General features: G+C 35.8%; 2 protein-coding genes across 2 annotated transcripts; one reads left to right on the plus strand and one right to left on the minus strand.

The window, feature by feature from the left end:
• The first annotated feature begins 1,627 nt into the window (after positions 1-1,627).
• Positions 1,628-17,190, plus strand: LOC110912753 (probable inactive ATP-dependent zinc metalloprotease FTSHI 4, chloroplastic). The gene is made up of 17 exons (XM_035983647.1): positions 1,628-1,734; positions 1,777-2,012; positions 4,549-4,804; positions 6,543-6,888; positions 6,988-7,246; positions 7,916-8,047; positions 11,329-11,403; positions 11,478-11,603; positions 11,684-11,793; positions 12,992-13,070; positions 13,169-13,306; positions 14,364-14,475; positions 14,578-14,741; positions 15,184-15,289; positions 15,397-15,473; positions 16,076-16,219; positions 16,917-17,190. Exons 2-17 carry the CDS (start codon positions 1,785-1,787, stop codon positions 17,058-17,060), a joined length of 2,496 nt encoding a protein of 831 aa, XP_035839540.1. The 5' UTR covers positions 1,628-1,734; positions 1,777-1,784; the 3' UTR covers positions 17,061-17,190.
• Positions 17,191-19,171: 1,981 nt separating this feature from the next.
• Positions 19,172-22,872, minus strand: LOC110912754. The gene is made up of 3 exons (XM_022157553.2): positions 22,710-22,872; positions 21,062-21,319; positions 19,172-19,440 (listed from the first exon to the last, which is right to left on the minus strand). Exons 1-3 carry the CDS (start codon positions 22,728-22,730, stop codon positions 19,393-19,395), a joined length of 327 nt encoding a protein of 108 aa, XP_022013245.1. The 5' UTR covers positions 22,731-22,872; the 3' UTR covers positions 19,172-19,392.
• Positions 22,873-23,473: the final 601 nt, after the last annotated feature.

Here is a 23,473-nt window from a genome sequence, read left to right on the forward strand (position 1 = left end):
AAAATGAGCCCCCGAATAACCTCTTTATAGTTCTTAACTCCTGGACAGTCCCTATGATGCTCCATAAGATCACCAAAAGAGAAAGCATAAATGGAGGGAATATTCGCCCACACATATAATTGAAGTTGAAAGGGTGTTAATTTACTTATATTATTAACGGAGTTACTTACATGTCTAGTACATTAGAGCATTCGCAGTGAAACTTTCGTCTTCATCTATAAATTTGATCTAAAAAACACATTTTTCTATAAATTTGTACACTTTTCGAAAACATCTCACACCCAATTCTTTATATCTACCTCTTTCTCACTCACAAACACTTGTTTTGTTTATTATTTTCTCCTTCTTACAAACTCACAAAAAAATATAAAGAGTTGCATATAAGCCTCTAAATATAGAGGTACTTTAATATTCTATAAAATGTTCTGTATAATAGAGAATCCAATATAGTGTTGTTTTAGTTGTTTTCTATATATTTCCCTCTATATTATATAAAAAAGCATGGATATAAAAGTTCTAAGGTGAATGCTCTTTAAGAGTATATTTTATAGTGGTGTTTGTGAGTGTGTACTTGCTTTAAATATTAATAAATGGGTCGATTATTGTGTTTTGGGTTTTTTTGGGTCGGATTGTTTAGGTTTTTTGGTTGGGAAAAGTGACCCAATAACCGACCCATAGAAGGTTCGGTTGGTTGGGTTCGGGTTTTTCGAGTATTCTCTAATTTAGGTTCGGGTGGCTTTGAATTCGGGTTGGGTTTCGGATACAGCCGTAGTTGCAACCCGTTAGAGCCCTCTTACAGACGAAAGAGGAACAGTATCCGGTTATGGTCCATTAAAGGTCGTAATAACAACTGGATCCATTTCATACCTTTTACGGACCGTAAGAGGAAGCATGCACCGACTTACTTTCCGTAAGACACAAAATTTCAAAATGACATTTTAGTCACTCAACTTCCATCGTTGATCCATTGGCAACTTTGGCCCCCAACTTTTATCAAGTTATCACGGGGAGGGTTTTGGGACACATGTCGGGTTCATGATCGATTTAAGAATTACTGGATGTTAAAGTTTTGCACAATTTCATGTATGCTATTGTAATGCTCCTATTTTTATCTTCGCATTGATATATTCTTTTTTGAAACCAAGTTGTGAATAACAATATACAAGTAATCGATGCACAAACATACATATTATCAAAGCCACATCACATTTAGTTTTTTTTTTAATTGAATTTGTTTCCATTTTTTGTTATTTTAATAAAATAATATAATGCTTTATAACATTCTATACATACGACTGCAATATACTTATTTTTATCTACGTTTCAATAATTTCTTTTGTAACGTGACGACCCGAACCGATACTTTCCGAACAAACTTCGGTAGTGCTATCGGTATTCATTTTTTATCCCGTATAAATTTAATCTGAAAACGAAGTTGTATTCAAAATAACGTTTCTTTCTATCGTAAAATATAGCGAGTATCGGCACCGTATTGATCACTGACGAACCAAACTGATAGCGTCTCAACAACATCAGTACCACTTCGATTCCAACAAATAACATCATAACCGTAATAAACCGAACCGATACCAAACAGTATTACGAAAGTAAAATAGTTATCTTCAAAGTGAGTCCGGAGTCCCCCTACTCCCACCCCAACATTTTCACTTTGTTGATAGGGGCAAACTTCGAAGGCTGCCGCCCGTTTACTCTCTCAAAACCACCTGCAATTTGGTCACAACTCAACTCCATTGCTACCAAAACAATAACAAAGAGGTCTACAAATGGCCTCTATACACCCTTCCACTAAAACCCTAGTTAAACCCTATCCCTTATCTTCTTCATCTCCCCATCTTTTCTTCACCAAATTCACTAAATTACGTCTCCACAACACCAATTTGTATCGCCATGGCAACAATAACCTCAAAATTAGGGCTTCCGAGTCTTCAAATTCTCCCGTGTCGTCTTCTTCGCAACAGCAACAGGATTCAGAGTCGTTGCAGCTGTTCGAGGTAGATCAGTTTATGCATTTAAGTAATTAAGTGGCTCGAATGTGTTGATTTATTATGCTATTGAAATGTGTAAAAAGGTGAATTAGGTTTTGGGTTGGTGTAACTAACTTGTTTAGAAAACGGGTTGTGTTCGGGTTGACCTGTTTAAAGTTGTTTGGTTAAATAGGTTGACTTACTAAGTGACTAACTTGTTTGACACTTTTTTTACGACTAGCTAACCAACCGACCCGATTAACATGTTTGCGACTTGGTTATTATCTGCCAACTTGTTTGTCTTTGATATGTTTAGATGATTGGGTTAAATGGGTCGGGTCGGGTACGGGTTACAGGATTTAAAGTGTGTGTGGGTGAGGTTTGATGTTTTTGACACGAATAAAAATATGGGTGATGTTGGGGATGAACAGTTTAACCTGTCAAGACGCCAATTTGTCGATTGACACCTCTAGGTGGCGTTGATAGCTGAAAGACAAAAGGGTACATGCACTAATCGGTCTTTGTCCCGATTGCTGAGTGTTATGTGCCTTATGTCCAAGGCTTGATGCAAAACTACTATCGAGCCGGGGGGTCTCACTGGAAGCAGCCTCTCTATTCCTACAGGGTAGAGGTAAGGCTGTCTACATCTTACCCTCCTCAGACCCTACCTTTGCTTTGCTATTGGTGGGATTTACTGAGTATGATGATGATGATGATGATGATAGAAGTATAGAGTAGGTTTGACATATGGAACCTATGCAGTTAATGCGGTAAAATATCGGATATCGGTCAAGGACCGATATTTGAGATATAGGTTATCTCGGTGAGATATCGTTGGGATATCGGTAATTTTAATATAATGAAAAATTTACATATATAGCAATTTAACAATAATAATTCAGTGATATATCGGTCAAATATCGGTGATATATCGGTTATATCGGTCAAATATCCGTGAGATATCGGTTATATCGGTCAAATATCGGTCAATATCGCCGATGATATCGGTACCGATATTCCAACCGATATTTGACACCGATATTTTACTAGGAGACCGATATGACCGATATAACCGATATATCACCGATATTAACTGCATAGTATGGAACATGTCAACAGTGGAACATGTCACTTGGATTGGCATACTAAAGGGGGTGATTTTGGTGATCAACTTGTTTTTTACTCCTTCCTTGATTACAAAAGAGAGATTATTGATCTGGACCAGTTTTTAAGATTGAAATCACGAAACTACTGATAAGATGTCGGTGTTAAACCTTAGAAAGTACTAAGAATAACCTCAAAAGTCGAAGCATGTATCTGTTTTCCCGTGAAAACAGTGGGGATAAATATTTTGAGAAGCCTAATGTGAATGATGGAATCTATGCATAGGTTAAAGTTTGCACTTACTGGATACAGAATTTTGCTTACTTACTGTCAAGTGTCATCTATACCTACCTTTCCTAACATGGCAACCGTATATAAGTGATCCGTGTATGTTCTCGGAATTCCGGATTTTCAACCAGTGTATGTATTGCCATAAAAGTTCTTTTAAAAGAATGTGCGACTGTAACAATTCTTTTTGTATTTAATTTTACACTAGAAATATATTCTTCTTTTGGTTATTTGCAAGGCATGTGCCCTAGGTAGATAATATGAATTGTTTAGTGAAAGCAAAAGAAAAGTTTAACCAGCTATACCTGAATTTGTACCTAATAACAGTAAGGGGACGGTTTGACTGGAAAAGGGTTAAAATCGTGTGAATTGTGAGACGTCACAATGGCATGACTTTTGTTCCACAGGGGGAGGGATTATGCGTGCAACAAAAAATGTAAAAATCTGGCAGTGAAGGCGCATGGGGCCGACACATTGTTGTTGTATACGTTAGACGCACCATGTAAATAGTTCATGACACATCCATTTATCAATGCTTTTAAAAGAGTCTTTTTTTTCTTTAAAATATGGCAGCAGTAAATATACTCGAATTATAGAGAAAATCAGTTTCATGGTGTAATTTGTTTTCCCTAAAATGATGAAGTATATAGAAGTTATATGCATTAAAAAGTTATAGAGAAAGTGCAGTAATTTTAACGTTACTTTACTACTTTTGTGAAAATAACGTTAAAAGAGGGGGATGGTTAATCGTGCATCATGTGGTAGCGACGCTGAGTGTTATGTGCCTTATGTCCGAGGCTTGATGCAAAACTACTATCGAGCCGGGGGTCTCACTGGAAGCAGCCTCTCGATTCCTACGGTGTAGAGGTAAGGCTGTCTACATCTTACCTTCCTCAGACCCTACCTTAGCTTTGCTATTGGTGGGATTTACTGAGTACGATGATGATGATGTGTTTAAAAATTACGGAACTAGATAAAGTCAACACTTGTGGCTTTTTTTGCCCCCTTCACCCCCTTAACCAATTCCCATTCAATTACGAAATTGCCACCACCTCATCTTAGCCTTTGATTTGACTTGATCAATGGTCCAGATTTTCTAATACGAGTTTTAGTTTTTTTTATTAAAATCTTCCCATAAATATGATACATTTTTGCTCGATTGCGTTTTCAGAAGCTGAAGGAGACCGAGAAAGAGCGGATAAACAAATTAGAGGAGCTTGATCGAAAAGCAAACACGCAGTTAGAACGGCAGCTTGTTATGGCTTCAAATTGGAGCAGAACTTTATTAACCATACAGCAAAAATTAAGGGGAACAGAGTGGGACCCGGAAGATTCACACAGGATTGAGTATAGTGAATTCTTAAGGCTCCTTAATTCAAATAACGTCCAATATATGGAGTACTCAAATTACGGGCAGACGGTATCAGGTTAAGTCTCCTTGTTAATGATCGTTTTGGTATTTATCTCAACATGCTGAAACCCAAATTTCAAGGATTGTCCTTTATCTTTATACCCATTTTCAGCCGCTTTCCTTTATGTTCAAAATTGACGAGTTTTGTCCTTTATGTTTTCATATCATACACGTTTTGTCCTTTAGGCCTAACCCAGTTAGTTTTTCAGTTAAATTTGGTCATGTGCTTTGCACATGATGGTATTTTTGTCAATTCAAAGGTTGCAGAAGCTTTGAGTTGTAAATCTGCATTTGAACTTACCTTTGAATTGACAAAAATGCCCTCATGTGCAAAGCACATGATCAAATTTAACTGAAAAAACTAATTGGGTTAGGCCTAAAGGACAAAACGTGTATGATATGAAAACATAAAGGACAAAACTCGTCAATTTTAAACATAAAGGACAGCGGCTGAAAATGAGTACAAAGATAAAGGACAATCCTTGAAATTCACTCTAAAGTCTATTGTAAAACGTCGAGGGCTGGTAAAAATCTTGAAAGTCTTGAAATTTGTTCTAGTATTTCGTATCACGTACAAATAATATTGCGCCACAACTTAGGAGCTATTATACATGATTTTGTTTTAGAATTTGATAAAAAAATTATGTGATATTTGTAAAAGGCATTTATTACTAATATAGTTGTTTAAAGTACTCAGTTTTGTTTGCTATTCATATCTATGCGGTTAATGCGGTAAAATATCGGATATCGGTCAAGGACCGATATTTGAGATATAGGTTATCGCAGTGGGATATGGGTAATTATAATATTATGCAGAATTTATATATAGAGCAAATTAACATTAATATTCAGTATACACTCTTACCATTAACAAATCAACCTTTTGCAACTTGCAAAACACGAACAATTGTAGCAAGTATGAAATGATTAAGACTTAAAACGCTAACATTTAACACTAACAATTAACAATTAAGACTTAAAACACTAATAAGAGCAATAAGAAGAAAGAAGAATGGTAGAACTAAGAAGAAAGGTACGGATGTTGGGAAAATTGGTGATATTTGGTCAAATATCAGTGATATCGGTCAAATATCGGTGATATATCGGCAATATCGGTCAATATCGCCGATAATATCGGTACCGATCATAGTTTTCAATAGCGAGCGTAGCGTTCGCTATAACGCGCTATGTACCGTATAGGTCTAGGCTCGCTATTAGGGTTGTAGTAATAGATGACGATAATAGCGGCAATTTTTTTTTAATATAAATAGTAATTAAATATAGCTATAAAATAGTTGGATTTTAGGTTTTTATTCTAAATATACATGTAAAATAGCATATATATACCAAGGTATTTTGATATAATATACATATAAATATTTTTTGTCTAGTGTATTGCTATTTATAAAATAGCCGCCCGTTATACATCGCTACTCGCTATGTAGCATATAGATACCTTATCGCTATTTGCCGCTATTCGCCATTAACAACTAAGGTACTGATATTCGGTGATGTATTGGCTATATCGGTCAATATCGTCGATAATATCGGTATCAATATTCTAACCGATATTTTACATGGGGACCGATAGTCGATATATCACCAATATTAATTGCATAGATTCATATGACTTAATTATATTATTATTGTTTTTATCTTTTGGTTTTATAGTAGGAACAAGTCGCAAGGTTTCTAGAAAGCCGCAATCAGTAGTTTATTTTTTGTCTTTCCTAAACCATTGGGTTTGTTTGCAGTGATTCTACCATATTATAAGGATGAAGAATCAAAAAAGGAAGTTGTATTCCGGAGGCATATTGTTGATCGTATGCCTGTTGATAGCTGGAATGACGTTTGGCAAAAGTTGCATCAACAAGTGGTGAATGTGGATGTTGTTAACCCGACTACAGAAGTCTATTCGAGTGTTGCAACTATTGTCGTGTGGTCCATGCGACTTGCTCTTGCTATAGGATTGTACGTATGGATCGATAACATAATGAGACCGATATACGCAAAGCTAATTCCTTGTGATTTGGGAACCCCGCCTAAAAAGATTCGACAACCGATAAAAAACCAGGCACTTGGATCGTTAGGCGAGAGTCGGTAAGCGCTTTAACTCTTACGAACCAACCAACCATTCCCTTGTTGAGATAATATTATTTATCGACCCGTTCATATGTACGTGTATCATAATGGGTGCAGGGCGAAATTTATATCAGCGGAAGAGACAACGGGTGTCTCCTTCGATGATTTTGCGGGGCAGGAATATATAAAGAGGGAATTGCAAGAGATTGTTAGAATACTAAAGAATGAAGAAGAGTTTCAAAATAAAGGCATATATTGCCCTAAAGGTGTCCTACTTCATGGTCCTCCTGGAACCGGTAAAACGCTTCTAGCGAAAGCTATTGCCGGTGAAGCGGGTCTTCCTTTCTTTGCGGCCAATGGCACTGATTTTGTCGAGGTAAAAAATATTATAGAATTCTTATCACTTTATATAAATTAGATGTGTAGGTGGCAAAATGAGCGGGTCGGACAAAATTGCGTCATTCGTTGGCATAGGTCAACATGGGAGTTTTTGGCCATAACTTTTTTTTTTGGTAAATGATTTGTGTCAATTATATAATTTGTAACGAGTTAAGTACACAGATGGTCCCTATGGTTTACCAAATTTTGGATTTGGTCTCTAGCTTTCTAAAAGTACACAAATGGTCCCTGTGGTTTGTACTTGTCCCCAACTTTTTTCCAAAAGTACATGGATGGTCCTTGTGGTTTGCACTTTCTAACCCATTTAGTCCCTAACTTGGACATGCTAAAACCTATAGATTTGTTTGTTGGGGACTAAATGTGTTGCAAAGTGCAAACCACAGGGACCATCCGTGTACTTTTGGAAAGCTAGGGACCAAATCCAAAATTTTGGAAAACCAGAGGGACAGACCGTGTACTTTTTTATAATTTGAATTTCTTAAAATATTTTAGTCATTAAAATTACTTTGCGTCTGAGGTTTTTCCCATTTGACATGTTTTATTTGATCTGTTTGGCACTTTAGAGATTAAGCATAAACCTATTCATAAGTCATAACTAAATAGTTAAGGTAGCAGGATGATGGGTAACTTTGGGAATTGTATGCAGATGTTTGTTGGAGTTGCAGCGTCTCGTGTAAAGGACCTTTTTGCTAGTTCCAGATCATTTGCTCCTTCGATCATTTTTATTGACGAGATAGATGCTATTGGTAGCAAACGTGGTGGCCCTGACATTGGCGGGGTACGGTAACAATACTTTTTTTTAACCTTTAAATATATAACGTTTTTACACCTTACTCTCTCATTGTGAAAATGAAGATTGATATGGTAAGCAGATTTTAATCAGATAGTCATATGTTTACACCTCTTATAATAATTGTTGGTACCCTTTCTTTGACACTATAATGCTATGCTACTAATCAATAGTCATATAGGGGAGGGTTATCTTGAGATCGCTAAATATTGCAAGAACCGTGAGAACGAATGAGAAAACCAATCAAAATCATTTTTTTTTTAAATACAAACCTCACTATAATTAAAATACAACATTAGGAAAAGAATTTACTCTTTAAATAATTCATCTCACCATTCAAAATCACTCTTAATAAGTTTTTTACACATGTGTAAATACAACAAATTTAGACATGTGTAAATGGCAAACTTAAACATGTGTAAAATTTCTTTATTTACGAATACATGTAAATTTAAACGTGTAAATTTAATATTGTATTCGAATAATAATCATCATCATCATACTCAGTAAATTCCACCAATAGCAAAGCTAAGGTAGGGTCTTGAGGAAGGTAAGATGTAGACAGCCTTACCCCTACCCCAAAGGAATGGAGAGGCTGCTTCCGTTGAGACCCCCGGCTCGATAGTAGTTTTGCATCAAGCCTGGACATAAGGCACATAACACTCAGCAATCTGCACAAAGGCCGATTAGTGCATGTACCCTTTTGTCTTTCAGCTATCAACGCCACCACATGATGCATGATTAACCGTCCGCCGCTTTTAACGTTATTTTCACCAAATTGGTAAAAAAAAATTAGTGCAATTTCACTTTTGCCCCCCGAGGGCCCACACATATATATACACATTATATGTGCACACTGCAAGCGGGGCCCACACACACACACACATATACATATATATTCGAATAATAATGATTGGTGTAAATTTTTTTTGAATTTGAATTGTTTTTGACCAAGTTCTCGTGGTTTTTTCATTCGTTCTCACGGTTCTCGCAATATTTAGCGTTCTCATTTAAACTCTCCCCTATATATGTGTGTGTGTGTGTCATGTTTTGTTTACAAATATATGTATGTGTAAGAATGGTAAAAGACTTGATTGATATTATTGATATGTTTGATTACAATATATGGAGATCACTAGTAACCCTAGAAACCTAATTGAGCCCGTGGGCTTACACTAATAAACCCTAGTCTAAGAATGCAGTCCAATACTCCCCCGCAGTCTGAGCGGTAGAAAATCGGACGCTTAGACTGGAAAAAAAAAAAACAAAACAATAAAAATAAACTAGTCTCAATCTCGGTTCTTGACTCGTAGGTCCAAATTTCTACCAAAAAAAACCTGGTTTTGCCAAAAGAAATAACAATCCGTATTCTACTTCACATTAAATCGGTGTACGGCTTCCACTGCTTTAATTTCTTAGTTCCCGGAATAATAACACAAGACAAGCAAGATCCCAGTCGGCCATGGCAAGACGAACAAGGAAGAAAGGCTGTAGAAGACAACCGGCGACCATGGTCGAGCGCGGTGTGTCTAAGAGAGATGGTGAAGGCCGGTGACCGTGGTCAGGCGCGGCTTCAAAAAGAAGTGAGATCCGTAGATCAAAGAAAGAGATCTGATCAAACCGTGGTTTGATAGGTTGAGATCGGTGGCGGCGGACCGTGGACCGGTGAACGAAAGAAAGAAAAGAAACAAATAGACATCTGGGGTCGTTTAGCTGTGTGTCGAACCGAACACCGATGACCATAGTCAGGCGAGGACTTCGAAAAGAAGTGAGATCCGTAGACCCAAGAAAGATAGAGGGCGAAGGCCGGTGATATCTAAGATAGGACTTCAAAAAGAAAACAACGGGATGACCGAGACTGCACAGTGGAGCAAGCACGCTCAATTTTCAGATCAGTTTGGCGGACAGGGGATATTGTTTGGAACCGTAACTGAGACTTTATTTAGAACGTGAAATAAGGAAGAAAAAAAAAAGAATGATAGGAAACGAATGGGGGCCGGACAGGGCGGCGGCAGTGGCGGCACGCCGCCCTGTCTAGGGTTTTTCTCAAGTGGTGACGGCTAGGGTTTTATTATTTTTGTGTGGTGGGGCGGAAACGGTATAGAGCGCGGGCTCTGATACCATGTAAGAATGGTAAAAGACTTGATTGATATTATTGATATGTTTGATTACAATATATGGAGATCACTAGTAACCCTAGAAACCTAATTGAGCCCGTGGGCTTACACTAATAAACCCTAGTCTAAGAATGCAGTCCAATATGGGCTTACACTAATAAACCCTAGTCTAAGAATGCAGTCCAATAGTATGTACATGTACACACACATATATGTTATGCGCACGCTCGTTTTAGAACAATATTAGGTCGCGAACCGCATAAGCACGTGTGCATAGTGCTTCTATGGAAAGGATAAATTGAAAAAAAAAATCCTTTATTTCTTGCTCCCCACATTTTTCTTTGATTTTATCTCGTCCTATTTTTTTAAAAGTACAACAATGTGCATGTAGTGTATATATGCTACATGTAGTCAGACAAAATGCTATAAATACCATATATATATATATATTTAAAATAAATCTCCAACCTATTGAAATCAACATTCATTCTAGTCAATTTATATATTAAATAGTATAAGGGTTAAAGTGGTTCTCAACATATTATTGGTTCTAAAACAAACACCCTTCATATATGTCGTTAATTGTTGCAACGTATTATACATTTTATTTGTACATTTACAAGTATTTTAGATACATCATCATCATCATCATCATCATACTCAGTAAATCCCACCAATAGCAAAGCTAAGGTAGGGTCTAAGGAGGGTAAGATGTAGACGGCCTTACCTCTACCCTGCAGGAATAGAGAGCCTGCTTCCAGTGAGACCCCCGGCTCAATGGTAGTTTTGTATCAAGCCTTGGACATAAGCACATAACACTCGGCAATTAAGACAAAGGCCAATTAGTGCATGTACTCCCTTGTCTTTCGGCTATCAATGCCACCACATGATGCATGATGAACCATCCCCCTCTTTTAACATTATTTTCACAAAATTAGTAAAACAACGTTAAAATTAGTGCACTTTCACTTTTGCCCCCCAAGCGCCCACACGTATATACATTATATGCGCATACCGCAAGCGGGGCGTAAAGTATTTTAGATACAAATACATATACATACTGTTTGGAAAATACATATACATACGTAAAGATATACATTCATTAATTTCTGCTTCAAACTGTGTTTAACTATACTATACACTTAATAATAGGGTGGTGCAGAGAGGGAACAAGGGCTGCTTCAAATATTAACAGAAATGGACGGTTTCAAAGAGTCAACATCTCAAGTACTGATTCTTTTTTCCATTATAGTTGATACGAAGCGTTGGTAGTCCTGCACACGCTAACCACTACTATGTAGGTGTTAGTTATTGGAGCAACCAATAGGCTGGATATTCTCGATCCCGCTCTTTTGCGGAAAGGCCGTTTCGATAAGATTATTAGGGTCGGTCTGCCCTCTAAAGATGGTAGATTTGCTATATTGAAGGTAAACATTTCCGTCTTCAGTCTTCATCACCCACCTTTATAAAAATTAACCGTAATGATTTTATGAGTTTCGTGTTATAGGTGCATGCGAAAAACAAATTTTTTCGTTCCGAGGACGAGAAGGATACCTTATTGCGGGAAATTGCGGAGAAAACCGAAGATTTTACTGGAGCAGAACTGCAGAATATACTGTAAGTCTGTAACTCTGTTGATGTATTTTAATATTATAACAAAGAGTAAAATGCCATTTTCGTCCCTGAGGTTTGGCCAATTTTGCGACTTTCGTCCAAAGGTTTGTTTTTTCGCATCTGGATCCAAAAGGTTTGAAATCTTGCCATTTTCATCCGGCTCGTTAACTCCATCCAATTTCTCCGTTAAGTCAGGGTTATTTCCATAGTTATTAAAGGCGCTAAGCGCACTTAAGGCGCATAGGCCTCGCTTGGGGCCTAGGCACAAAGCGCAAAAAAAGCGAGGGCCTGAGAAAAATTAAGCGCATAATGAAAAAAAGTTAAACTATATTATGTATTAGAAAAAGAATATTATTCTTCAAATAAAATAAACAAAATCTATTATATAAAACTATATATCATCTATTTAGAACCAAAAGTTCAAAAAATATTACTGTATTAGTGTAGAAAAGTAGTTTTCCTTGGATAAAAGTAGAAATTTGGCTAGAATCTTGTCAGAATTTAGAGAATTTGGCCGGAAACTCTCCGGAATCTAGGAATCTCGCTAGAATCTACGCTTGAACCATCATTTAGAGAATTAAAGCGCAATTTCCTCGACTTAAAGCACAACTACCTCGCCTTGCCTGAAAAATGGGCCTAAAGGGTAGTTGCACGGTACCCCTGACCGCGGAAGGGATCTCCCTTCCCAGTTCACCACCCGACAAGGATCCCTGGCGGCAAATACCCATAGCCATCAAAGAGGGGTAAGAAACATGTTTCGAACCCGAGACCTCGAGTGTCCTCAGTCCGGCTTTAAAGCGGGTGTCGGTGGCCACCAAAGTGGCACTAATGGGAATTGAACTTGGGTCTCCATTGGAGAACCTAAGTCATGGTTATTTCTGTCTTTTTTGTTAACTTAAAGGGCAATTTGGTCTTTTTTAGGGGTATTCGGTGTTTTTACATAAAGTGAAAAAGACTGAATTGCCCTTCAAGTTAAAAAATACGGAAATATCCCTGAACTAACGGAGAAAAATGAATGGAGTAAACGACCGGATGAAAATGGCAAGATTTCATACCTTTTGGATCCAAATGCGAAAAAAAAACCTTTGGATGAAAGTCGCAAAACTGGCCAAACCTCAGGGACGAAAATGGCATTTTACTCTTGTAAGAAATAAAATAAATTTTAAATATGAAAGAACGAAGCTAACAATGAAGTGAACAGGAACGAAGCTGGTATTTTGACTGCCAGAAAGGACATGGACTACATAGGACGAGAAGAGCTTCTTGAGGCCTTGAAAAGGGTACGTGTTACAAGTTATAAAGAAAGTAACCATGTCACGTTCAGTTAAGCCGTTTCTATACTTGACAAATATTGATGGTTTGTAATTTTGTATTGCAGCAAAAAGGAACTTTTGAAACAGGTCAAGAAGATAAAAGCGAAGTCCCCGAGGAGCTGCAACTGAGGCTGGCGTATAGAGAAGCAGCGGTTTCGGTTCTTGCATGCTACTTTCCCGATCCCCATCGTCCTTTTCAGGGGGTAAGTGTGTGTGTGTGTGTAGGCTTCAGATTAAGAGAAAACCACCCCGAGTTGTGAGAACTTAGAGAACTCCGACTTCCCGTGCGAGTTTTGCCATCATTTTTTGCGCACACGTAGATTAAAATGTTACAAACATAGCTGAAAAAAATAATAAAAATCCCCGAGCGGTGTTTTCAGCCTTTTTACTGTAAAAAGGTGCTGGCATGAACATTTACACCCACTGTAAGGGTTTTTACGGTGGTGTAAATCAACAAAAACTATTTCTTTTTTTTTTTTTTGGAAATGTTTTTTTTTCTAGGATTTTTGGTAAAAGTTTTTTTTTTTTTTTTTTTTTTTTTTTTTTTTTTTTTAAAGCCTTCGTTTTGGCCGAGTTCTCTTAGTTCTCACAACTCATAGGAGTTTTCATCTTACCCTAACCCTATATATAATATATGTGTATATATATTCATAAGAGTTAATTACTGTTTTCGTCCAAAAAATCACTATTTCAGTCTATTAGTTTAAAAATTGCGATTTCAGTCCCTGTGGTTTCACTTTCGTAACCATTTCAGTCCCTGTGGTTTCACTTTCGTAACCATTTCAATCCATTTATTCTGTTAGTACAGGTACTGAAATGGTTACGAGGTGGACTGAAATGGTTACGAAAGTGAAACCACAGGGACTGAAATCGCAATTTTTAAACTAGTGGACTGAAATAATGATTTTTGACAAACCACAGGGACGAAAACAGTAATTAACTCTATTAATAATTTTGACACATGTACTTATGGATGGTCGGTTCAAGTTACATTTTTATCAACGGGTCAATTGACAAAATTAGCTTGGAAAGTAAACGGGGATCGAAAAATGCATAAAGCCTCCTAAGTAGTTCCATTTGTGAAATTGGATTATTATTGACAACAGTTTGTAAAAGAGATATAAAAGCTTTTTGGGATACCAAAAAACCCCGGTTTTGACCCGTTACTCAACCCGGTCTATCTTGCCAACTCCAGGCTGCCGTTACCGGTAAATCAAGTTGGTTTTTTTTTTTTATATTTTGAAATTGTTTCATATGCAGACGGATATCAACTCTGTTAAGAGTCAATCAAACATGCGCTACGTAGAGATTTCAGGGCGGGTGTTTAAAAGGAAATCAGATTATGTAAATTCCATTGTTCGTGCTTGTGCTCGTAAGTATATTGTTAATCTCGATTCTTCAAAATACACCCCCTCTTTATTTGCATGCTATGCTGATTCATAATTTCATATCCTCTTAAATAATATAATAATAGCGAGAGTAATTGAAGAGGAGATGTTCGGAATAGACAATTTATGCTGGATATCTGCAAAGGCTACATTAGAAGCTTCAATGCTTGCCGAATTTTTAATTCTCCAGTCGGGAATGACATCCTTTGGAAAAGCGTACTACCGAAAGCAACATGATTTAGTGCCAAACGTAAATGCATTTTCTTCTATTTCAAATCTCTAGTTTGGTCATCTACATATGAATCTATATTTAGCGTTTCATATTTTCTTGGCGAGTTAATTACTGTTTTCGTCCCTGTGGTTTGTCAAAAATCACTATTTTAGTCCATTAGTTTAAAAATTGCGATTTCAGTCCCTGTGGTTTCACTTTCGTAACCATTTCAGTCCACCTTGTAACCATTTCAGTCCCTGTACTAACAGAATATATGGATTGAAATGGTTACGAAAGTGAAAACACAGGGACTGAAATGGTTACGAAACTGAAACCACAGGGACTGAAATCGCAATTTTTAAGCTAATGGACTGAAATAGTGATTTTTGACAAACCACATGGACGAAAACAGTAATTAACTCTTTCTTGGCCAAAAAAAATATTTTTTTATTTTCATTATTTTTTGTTTTTTATTTCGTAGCTTGCTGCCAAACTAGAAGCACTAAAGGATGAGTACATGCGTTTTGCAATGGAAAAATGTTATTCTGTGCTAAGAGAATATTATTCTGCAGTAGAAGAGATCACAGGTTTGTTTCGTTTGATATGTAATGAAATATTGATCTTTGATAAAGAATATAATATAATATTCTCGATTAATTTTACATACGAACACATTGTTACCGTATGGCTCCAGATATTCTACTTGAGAAGGGAGAAATTGAAGCCGATGAAATTTGGAGCATTTACAAATCTTCCCCTCGGATATCTCAGGTTATTACTTCTCCTTACAGCTAGGGGTGCAAACGAGCCGAGCTACTCGAGCTCGGCTCGAAAAAAAGTTCGAACGAGCCGAGCTTAAACGAGCTCGAGCCCGAGCTTCGCTTATCGAGCTCGAGCCGGCTCGCGAGCCTAAACGAGCTTTCTGTTTATATATTTTTTATTAATATATTAAACATATATTTATATAATAAAACTTACCATTTATATAAATATAAAAAAATAACTTAATTATCTGTATAATAATAATTATAATTAATATAAATTAATTAATAATACTAAACGAGTCGAGCCCGAGCTTGAAAAATAACCTTCGAGCTCGAGCTCGAGCTTTAGAAATAAAGCTCGAATCGAGCCGAGCTCGAGCTTTCATATGTCAATCGAGCTCGAGCTCGAGCCTGGTCGAGTTCGGGCTCGGCTCGTTTGCACCCCTACTTACAGCGCAATGTATATGCATATCATTTTGATATTTGTAAGTTTGATACATTAATTTTCATCATATATAAGCCATCATTTTAATGCATACAATATCAGCCTCCAGATATCCTATCATTATTATTATTTTTTGAATTAATTTTTTTTTTTTAATCATTCAGCCTTGTGTGACCCCGGTGGATGAATACGCTGCACTGATATATGCTGGAAGATGGGGAATACATGGTGCTTCGCTTCCTGGTAGGGCCACATTTGCACCTGGCAATGTCGGGTTTGTAACTTTTGGTGCCCCGCGTCCAATGGAGGTTAGTGCACGTTCATAAATGTGATCTAAGTTATTAGAGCGTTTGTTAACGGGTCAAATCTGGTACTTTTTTAGTATGGCTTGGGTCGACCTGAAAGACGTTTTGTCCAAAAAATGCAATTTTTTATAGTTAATTAGCGCCTCAATTACGGTTACAGTAGTAGGGGATGGTTCAAATGAAAACCACTTTTATTGTGAAAACTCGAAAACTAACTAAAAAAAGCCTAAAAAACACCAATTTTTTTTTTAATTTTTTTATAAAAAATCGCAGGTTTTTTTATATAAAAAAAATATTTTTTTGTATTACACATGTGTACTACAATTTTTTTTTTTTTTTTGAAATTTTTTTGTTATATACTAAAAGTGGCGAAAATTGGTATGCAAAAAAAAAAAAAAATTTGGTATGTTTTTTTGGCTTTTTTAGTTAGTTTTCGAGTTTTCGCGTTAACTAGTGGTTTTCATTTGAACCTTCCCCTACAGTAGTAATACAGTAGTAATATTGTTTCAATAATAATCTAATATTTTGAGCAATACAATTGAGGAGTTCTACGCATTAGAAGTATTCTTTGGGCGATGTTTGACCCGTTGCAAATAAAAAAGGAGCCCAAACGGGTCGAAACTGCCACAATTTATACATATGGTTTCAAGTCTCAACACGCGTCTTCTTATTGTGCTTGGTGCATTTTCGTCATATGCAGACTCAAGTTGTCAGTGACGATACTTGGAAGCTAGTCGACAAAATTTGGGACACGAGGGTTCAGGAAATTAGAGACGGGGCGAAAAGAGAAATCGAAGCCGAAAAGGAGAAACCGCGAGTTTTGATCGCTAGCCATTTTCTATGACCGTTATCATATGACAAGATCTAAGCTTTGTAATTTGTTAGTTGATGGTTCATGAAAAGATCATGATGGCACTCGAAAAAAATGTTGTAATTTCTCATATAGAAAATAGCATTTGATAACATTTTTGATGTTTACAAACCTTAAAACAGCCCTAAGAATGCTAAAATCAATGTGTTGAGAAACAAATATTAAAAAATCTATATCGAGAATCGGATATGCATGGTTTTTAAAAAAAAAATGAACAAAATCTAGCGATACAAATGTTTTTATCTACATTATTGGGATAGAGATAGAGACGCAACTGTTAGCGCTATTAGATATGCTATCGGGTTGAAACATGTAACAAGGACCATCTAAAGGTCGGTGGTATATAGTCCGCCGGACCGCATTGGTACTCAACTGGGAAGAAACCCACAAAAACCAAGAGAATACTGTGGGAAGATTCCTTCTTATAAGGCTATAAATTAAGATGAGATTTTCGGTTGAATGTTGATGTTTTCAAGATAGTAAAAAAACCCGATTTGTTTATCGATTTATACTTTGTAAAATTGTTATGTGTACAAAGCCATTTTGATTTGATTTATTCAGTTTTGAAAACTGATTCTGAACTTTTGATTGTAGGTAACAAAGACCTGGGTTTTGGTTTTTTTTTTTTTTTTTTTTTTTTTCTCATGCTATACCTAGAAGGTAAAACTCTCAACTATCATTGTTTTTTTCTTTTTGAATTAGCATGTGATTTCACACAAAAAAAAATGTTATGATTTGAAATCTGGTTGGGCCACATGTCAAAATCTGGTCGGGCCATAAAAATTAAATATATAATACAGGGAGTACATGGTTTAAATGATAAGTCTACTTAAAGTTGAGAATGCATATTGTAACTTCACGAAAGGGCGTATTGTAACTTTAATAAACTTATGCCTAAGGAACTTATACAAATGTGCTTAAACAACTTGTACACAACGATTTGACATTGTGAATAGTGAGTTGTGTGTGCGCACTGACATCCTATTTAATTACATATATAATTTTGAGATGTTGCATCTTTATAAGTATATAAGTGACCTAAATGATAGCCTTAATGTACCTATGCGGTGGTTTTAGTTATAAGTATATAAGGGTGAAGGGGGTGCACCCCTCATGAGATGTGGAGAAATTTTCACTTACCAAATCATAATGTGCCATTTCAATTCCACTCTCCTACACCACTCTTGCCCGAAAAATATAAGAGGCGGTTTCACCCAAACCATTTAAAAAATGCATGAATGGTTGAAAGATAGTGGGCCCCAGTGCCCCACCATTACCCCCTCTTCCTCATCTTTCCCGCATGCGGCAACTCTTCCCCGCACACCCCTCTTCACCACGCGGCAATTGGTGACGGCGGCACAATCACATTCACCTCGCGGCAAACTGCCTCCCCGTTCACCCTAAGTGACCTAAATGATAACCTTAATATACATGCGGTGGTTTTAGGTAATTAAAGTGTACAAGTCTATGTTGGGATATTGTATACGACAATAAAAGTGAAGATTTACAACGATTTAACAACACATAAAACCTTATATCATGGAATCATTTACAAGAAACAAGAAATCGAAGTAATAAACCAACATTGGATGTTTAAGAGCTACAACTTTGGTTGCGTAGTGGTATCGAGTTATTGTCGTGGATGAAGGAACGAGATACCTCCCTTTGTACGTATCCACGCCGATCATTTTCTATTCAAGCGGTGCTATCCAACAAACTAGAGATATTAAAATGAAGTGAATGTTTGTGACCCAAAAACTCTTTCCATCCTTCATCAAAATATTCATATGAAAGTACATGATGTCACGATTGAACACTTAAAAATCTTTTCAAAGTCCCAACACTTGATTTTTATGCCTCGCCATGTTGGGGAATTTCTATAATCGACGAACAATAGTCTAGATAATCTGAGAGTTGCGAGAACACTTTCAAATCAAGACCCACGGAGTTGGGTCAATTTGGATCATCCACCCGTTGACAATGACAACCATACTTTGATCAGTTTCTCGTGACATGTAAATTCAACATTTTAAACACTTTTGTTAAAACAATATAAATACAAAAAAGGGGTTACAAGTATTAAATTAAAAGATATACATTTAAAAAATATAAATAAAGGACTTGAATCTCCATCCATACAACTTTAGAATTATTAAATCTTAATAAATCTACTACAATTATAACTTAACTTTTTTTTTTAAATCTCACCAAGTGATTAATGAGAAAACAAGGTTGAACAAATAACATACTATTGGTGAGAGATTTGAATCATTTGATTACAAAAGAATAGAACAAATTACAAACATCAGGCTTTAACACAACAATTGAAGTAGCTCAAAATGCTTCTCCTCACCTGCATTCACCACATTTTATCCATCAGTCTCATGAATTGAACATAATCATATGATGATGCTTTTTAGTTTCTTTTACAATTTAAATTTAAAATTTCTATCACATGAAGTGAGACACGATTTTATAATCAGGCATGAGTGATATTACTAAAACCCGTCTCCGTTGTCATCTCTACTTTCTTCCCACATTATCATTTTCAATCATTTTTTTCGCTTATTCATGTTCATAGTCTTTGACACAAGAAATTTTAGATAATTTTGATTAACACAACTCAAAACCATGTTACTTAAATACATAAAAATGATTTATTAATCATTGGGTAGACCTTTATCAACTACAATGATTAGAATTGGATAGAGAATATTACATGCATGCCAATCATATAATTGATGAGAACATGGTTGCACATGGCTTCAATATATTCCTTGTTACCTAAGGCAATATCCTTAAGCTTTTGGATATGGGAATAGTAAAAACCTACCTTGCCACATCTTTAACCTCTAACCATGGGTGTAAACAAGGTAAGTAGTGGCGAAGCTTCAGATTTTCGACGGGGGGTCGAAAACGTATATACTCAAAATTTTCTATAGAACAGGAGAGTCAAAAACGTATATACCCAAAAATTTCTATACGAAAGCTACATACATAACACTACTGAGTGAAAAGTTCGGGGGGTCGGAACATGAACCAAAGCCGAACAAGATCGAGTGACACAACAGCCAAACTATCTCCAATGTTGATGTTCCACCACCAATTGCCTTGTTAGGCAAGGCATTGTTGATGATAGCAACTACACCTCCAACTTTTACGATCAAATTTACTAAAATTTCAATTATGCAACCACACTTTTAAGGTGGTGGTAAAATTTACGTTATATGGAGATTAATATTTCCATTAATGGCTACTTATGATAGGTATGCTATACAGATTGTGTTCGTGGGTTGACAGATGAGAGATGACGGGTTGAACCTGACACGAACTCGAAAATCATGTAAGACATGTGAACCTATACACAACATGAATATTAGTGGGTTGATACGAACACATACTGTTTAAGCTGATTTTTTTTTTCATTTTCATACTCCAAAAATATTACAAGTTTACAACAAAAAAAAATGAAAATGTATGTAAAACAATTACTTTTTAAGTTAAATATAAAAGTTGATGCTACTTTCTCTTTTAGTTTTAAAAAGTTGGTATAAAATAAACAACCATTTTAATTCTTAAGTTATGACATAAATACATTTAAATAATTTTAAAATTACCCTGAATCCAACCCATTCAACTAAATGTGGTCACATGTTCGACCTGAAACTGACCTAACTCGCTTAGAGTAAACCAAACAACGAATTATGTGTCATGTGATGGTAGCTTTAAACTGATTCTTAAAACTGGATATGAATTCATGACAGAATGGAATGACTAAGCTTATTGGAATGACTTATTTACTTATTTGCTTATTTGAAAAGCAAATAAGTCATAATGGAATGACTTATTTACTTATTCCTCTCACATAATAAGCTAACCCAAACACCTTTTAACTTTTCAAAAAGTAAATAAGTAAATAAGTCACTAAAATAAGCTTAGCCAAACAGCCCCTTAGTAAAAGCAAGATCGCTTACGGATAGAGAGTGATGATGGTCGCCTTCATCATGATCATGATCATAATTACTATGATGAGTGGCTATGGGAACACTGTTATCAACTTTGGTAGTGTTGGAAGAGATGAGTTCTTCATTACCAATGCTTGCTCTTGATATCTCTCTTTTGTTTTGTTTCTTCATCTCTCTTATCTTTGAAAAATTCAAAGAGTAGTCTGGGAGTGGCCCCTTTTGGTCCCAATCTCCAAATTGGGGCATTGACATCCATGGTGCATTTTTCTAAACAATGTAAATAAACAACTTATTACGCTATATATGTCATCGTATAAAATACTTGTACGTCGTACATAAAAGATAATCAGAAATAGCGAGAGAGAAATTGAGGCTAGTAGGACACATATGTATATTGTGTATCCTACACAAAGCAATAGATATAAATACATTTTAGGAGGCCTGTTACGTACAATATTCCTTAACGTACGAGCGTACCACACGTTGTAAAACTCAAAACCCTAATCACGCATGTTGAAAAACCATAATCACGCATGTTGAAAAGACATAATCACGCATGTTGAAAACCATAACATGCTTCATTACATAATTATAACATGCTTCATTACATAAATATAACATACGTGATTATGATTTTTCAACATGCGTGATTAGGGTTTTGAATTTTCTAACATGCGTAATTTCACAGCATACGCTCGTTCTTTAAGCAATATTATATTTACACTTTCACTACATTTTATAATGATTTCAAAGTTGTTAACATATTTTTGGTATGAATTGGTAAGATATGAAATAAAAAAGTTTCATTAGTGGGTGTCATGTTGTTCAACAACTTGTATATCAAGTGAAAAGACAAAATTGCCCTTTGAATTAACTAAAAAAATGGGTGGGTTAACGAATTGGTTGAAGATAAAATGTCAAGATTTTGAAATCATTGGGACTCAGATGCGGTAAAAAAATTTCGGATGAAACTCGTAAAAGTGACCAAAACAGAAAGACGAAACTGAAACAGAACTAGTAAAGTGAAACTGAATCAACCCTTTACCTTTATTATTTTTCATTTTTTGTAAGATATGAAGTCATGCATACATATAACATTTTGTATGTAAATTTTAAAACCTTAATACAAATTAATGATTTAAAAAAAAACTACTATAAAAACATCCATAAATTTTAGGCAAATTGGATTTAAATAATCACAACTCACTGTTATTGGCCAATAATAATCCCAACTCATTTAATCACTAATAATAATCCGAACTATTCACTTTTGTTTGTAAAATACTCCCAGTTAAAAAAACACTAACTAGGTTAAAAAATTGCTGATGTGGCTTGCCACGTGGTATATTTTGATGACGTGGCAGCTGATGTGGCAGTCTACGTGGCATATTTTGATGACGTGGCAGCTGATGTGGCAGGTGACATCAGCAATTTTTTAACCTAGTTAGTGTTTTTTTAACTGGGAGTATTTTACAAACAAAAGTGAATAGTTCGGATTATTATTGGCCAACAACAGTGAGTTGGGATTATTTAAATCCAATTTGCCTAAATTTTACAAACAACAATCACCAAAATTTTACATTAAACATCACAAAATTGTCGTATAATAAAAAACAGAGATAAGACAAAGAGCAACAGAATGTTACAGAACTCATACCTCATCCTTCCGATGTTCCATGTCAATAAGATATTTTGGTTTTTTCAATTTGAGTGATCTAAACACACAAATTCATAAACTGTTCGAACGTTGTGGTTGAATGTCTGTAAGTGTGTTGTGTGTGAGAGAGAACGAAGAAGCTACAGCAAGGCGACAGCTTTTATAGTGGATTGGGTGAGTTTTTGGACATGTTACAAGTGTTTAATTACGGTGGTTGCCATTGGTGGCTGGACACCTGGTCTATCCAACCACTCTCCATGCTAAGTTTAACTAATAATTAGTACCCGTACTGACGGGACCGTTAAAACGTTGAACTATACATGTGCGTTAACTTGTAAAATTGGACTGAAACGTAAAACATAGAAAAGAATAACCAAGTCGAAACGGTAAAGAACGTTAATCATATAAAAGAATAACTAAGTGGAAAGAATAGAGAACATTATTCATGCAGGTTAGAATTAATACAGTATAGTGAATTCCATGTGCATTGTTACGGACATCGGTTTAGTTTGTTACGGTATCGGTACGATGTCGATCAGTATAGCAACCAAAAGTAATATGCCAAAAATGATATTAAAACGTGTTTTGCATTGATTGGAGATCATAGAAATGAATATCGGTATCAGTTATGAACATTAATCAAAGTTTTCTATAGTAAATATTAAATTTAATAGATACAAATTGTAGTAATGTTCGTATTAAGAATTTTTTTTAGAAAATTTAGCTAATATTACTTGTAATCTTGGAATAAATGTAAAAAAAGG

This window comes from Helianthus annuus, chromosome 15 (genome assembly GCF_002127325.2).
Source record: "Helianthus annuus cultivar XRQ/B chromosome 15, HanXRQr2.0-SUNRISE, whole genome shotgun sequence".
NCBI classification, from domain to species: domain Eukaryota; kingdom Viridiplantae; phylum Streptophyta; class Magnoliopsida; order Asterales; family Asteraceae; genus Helianthus; species Helianthus annuus.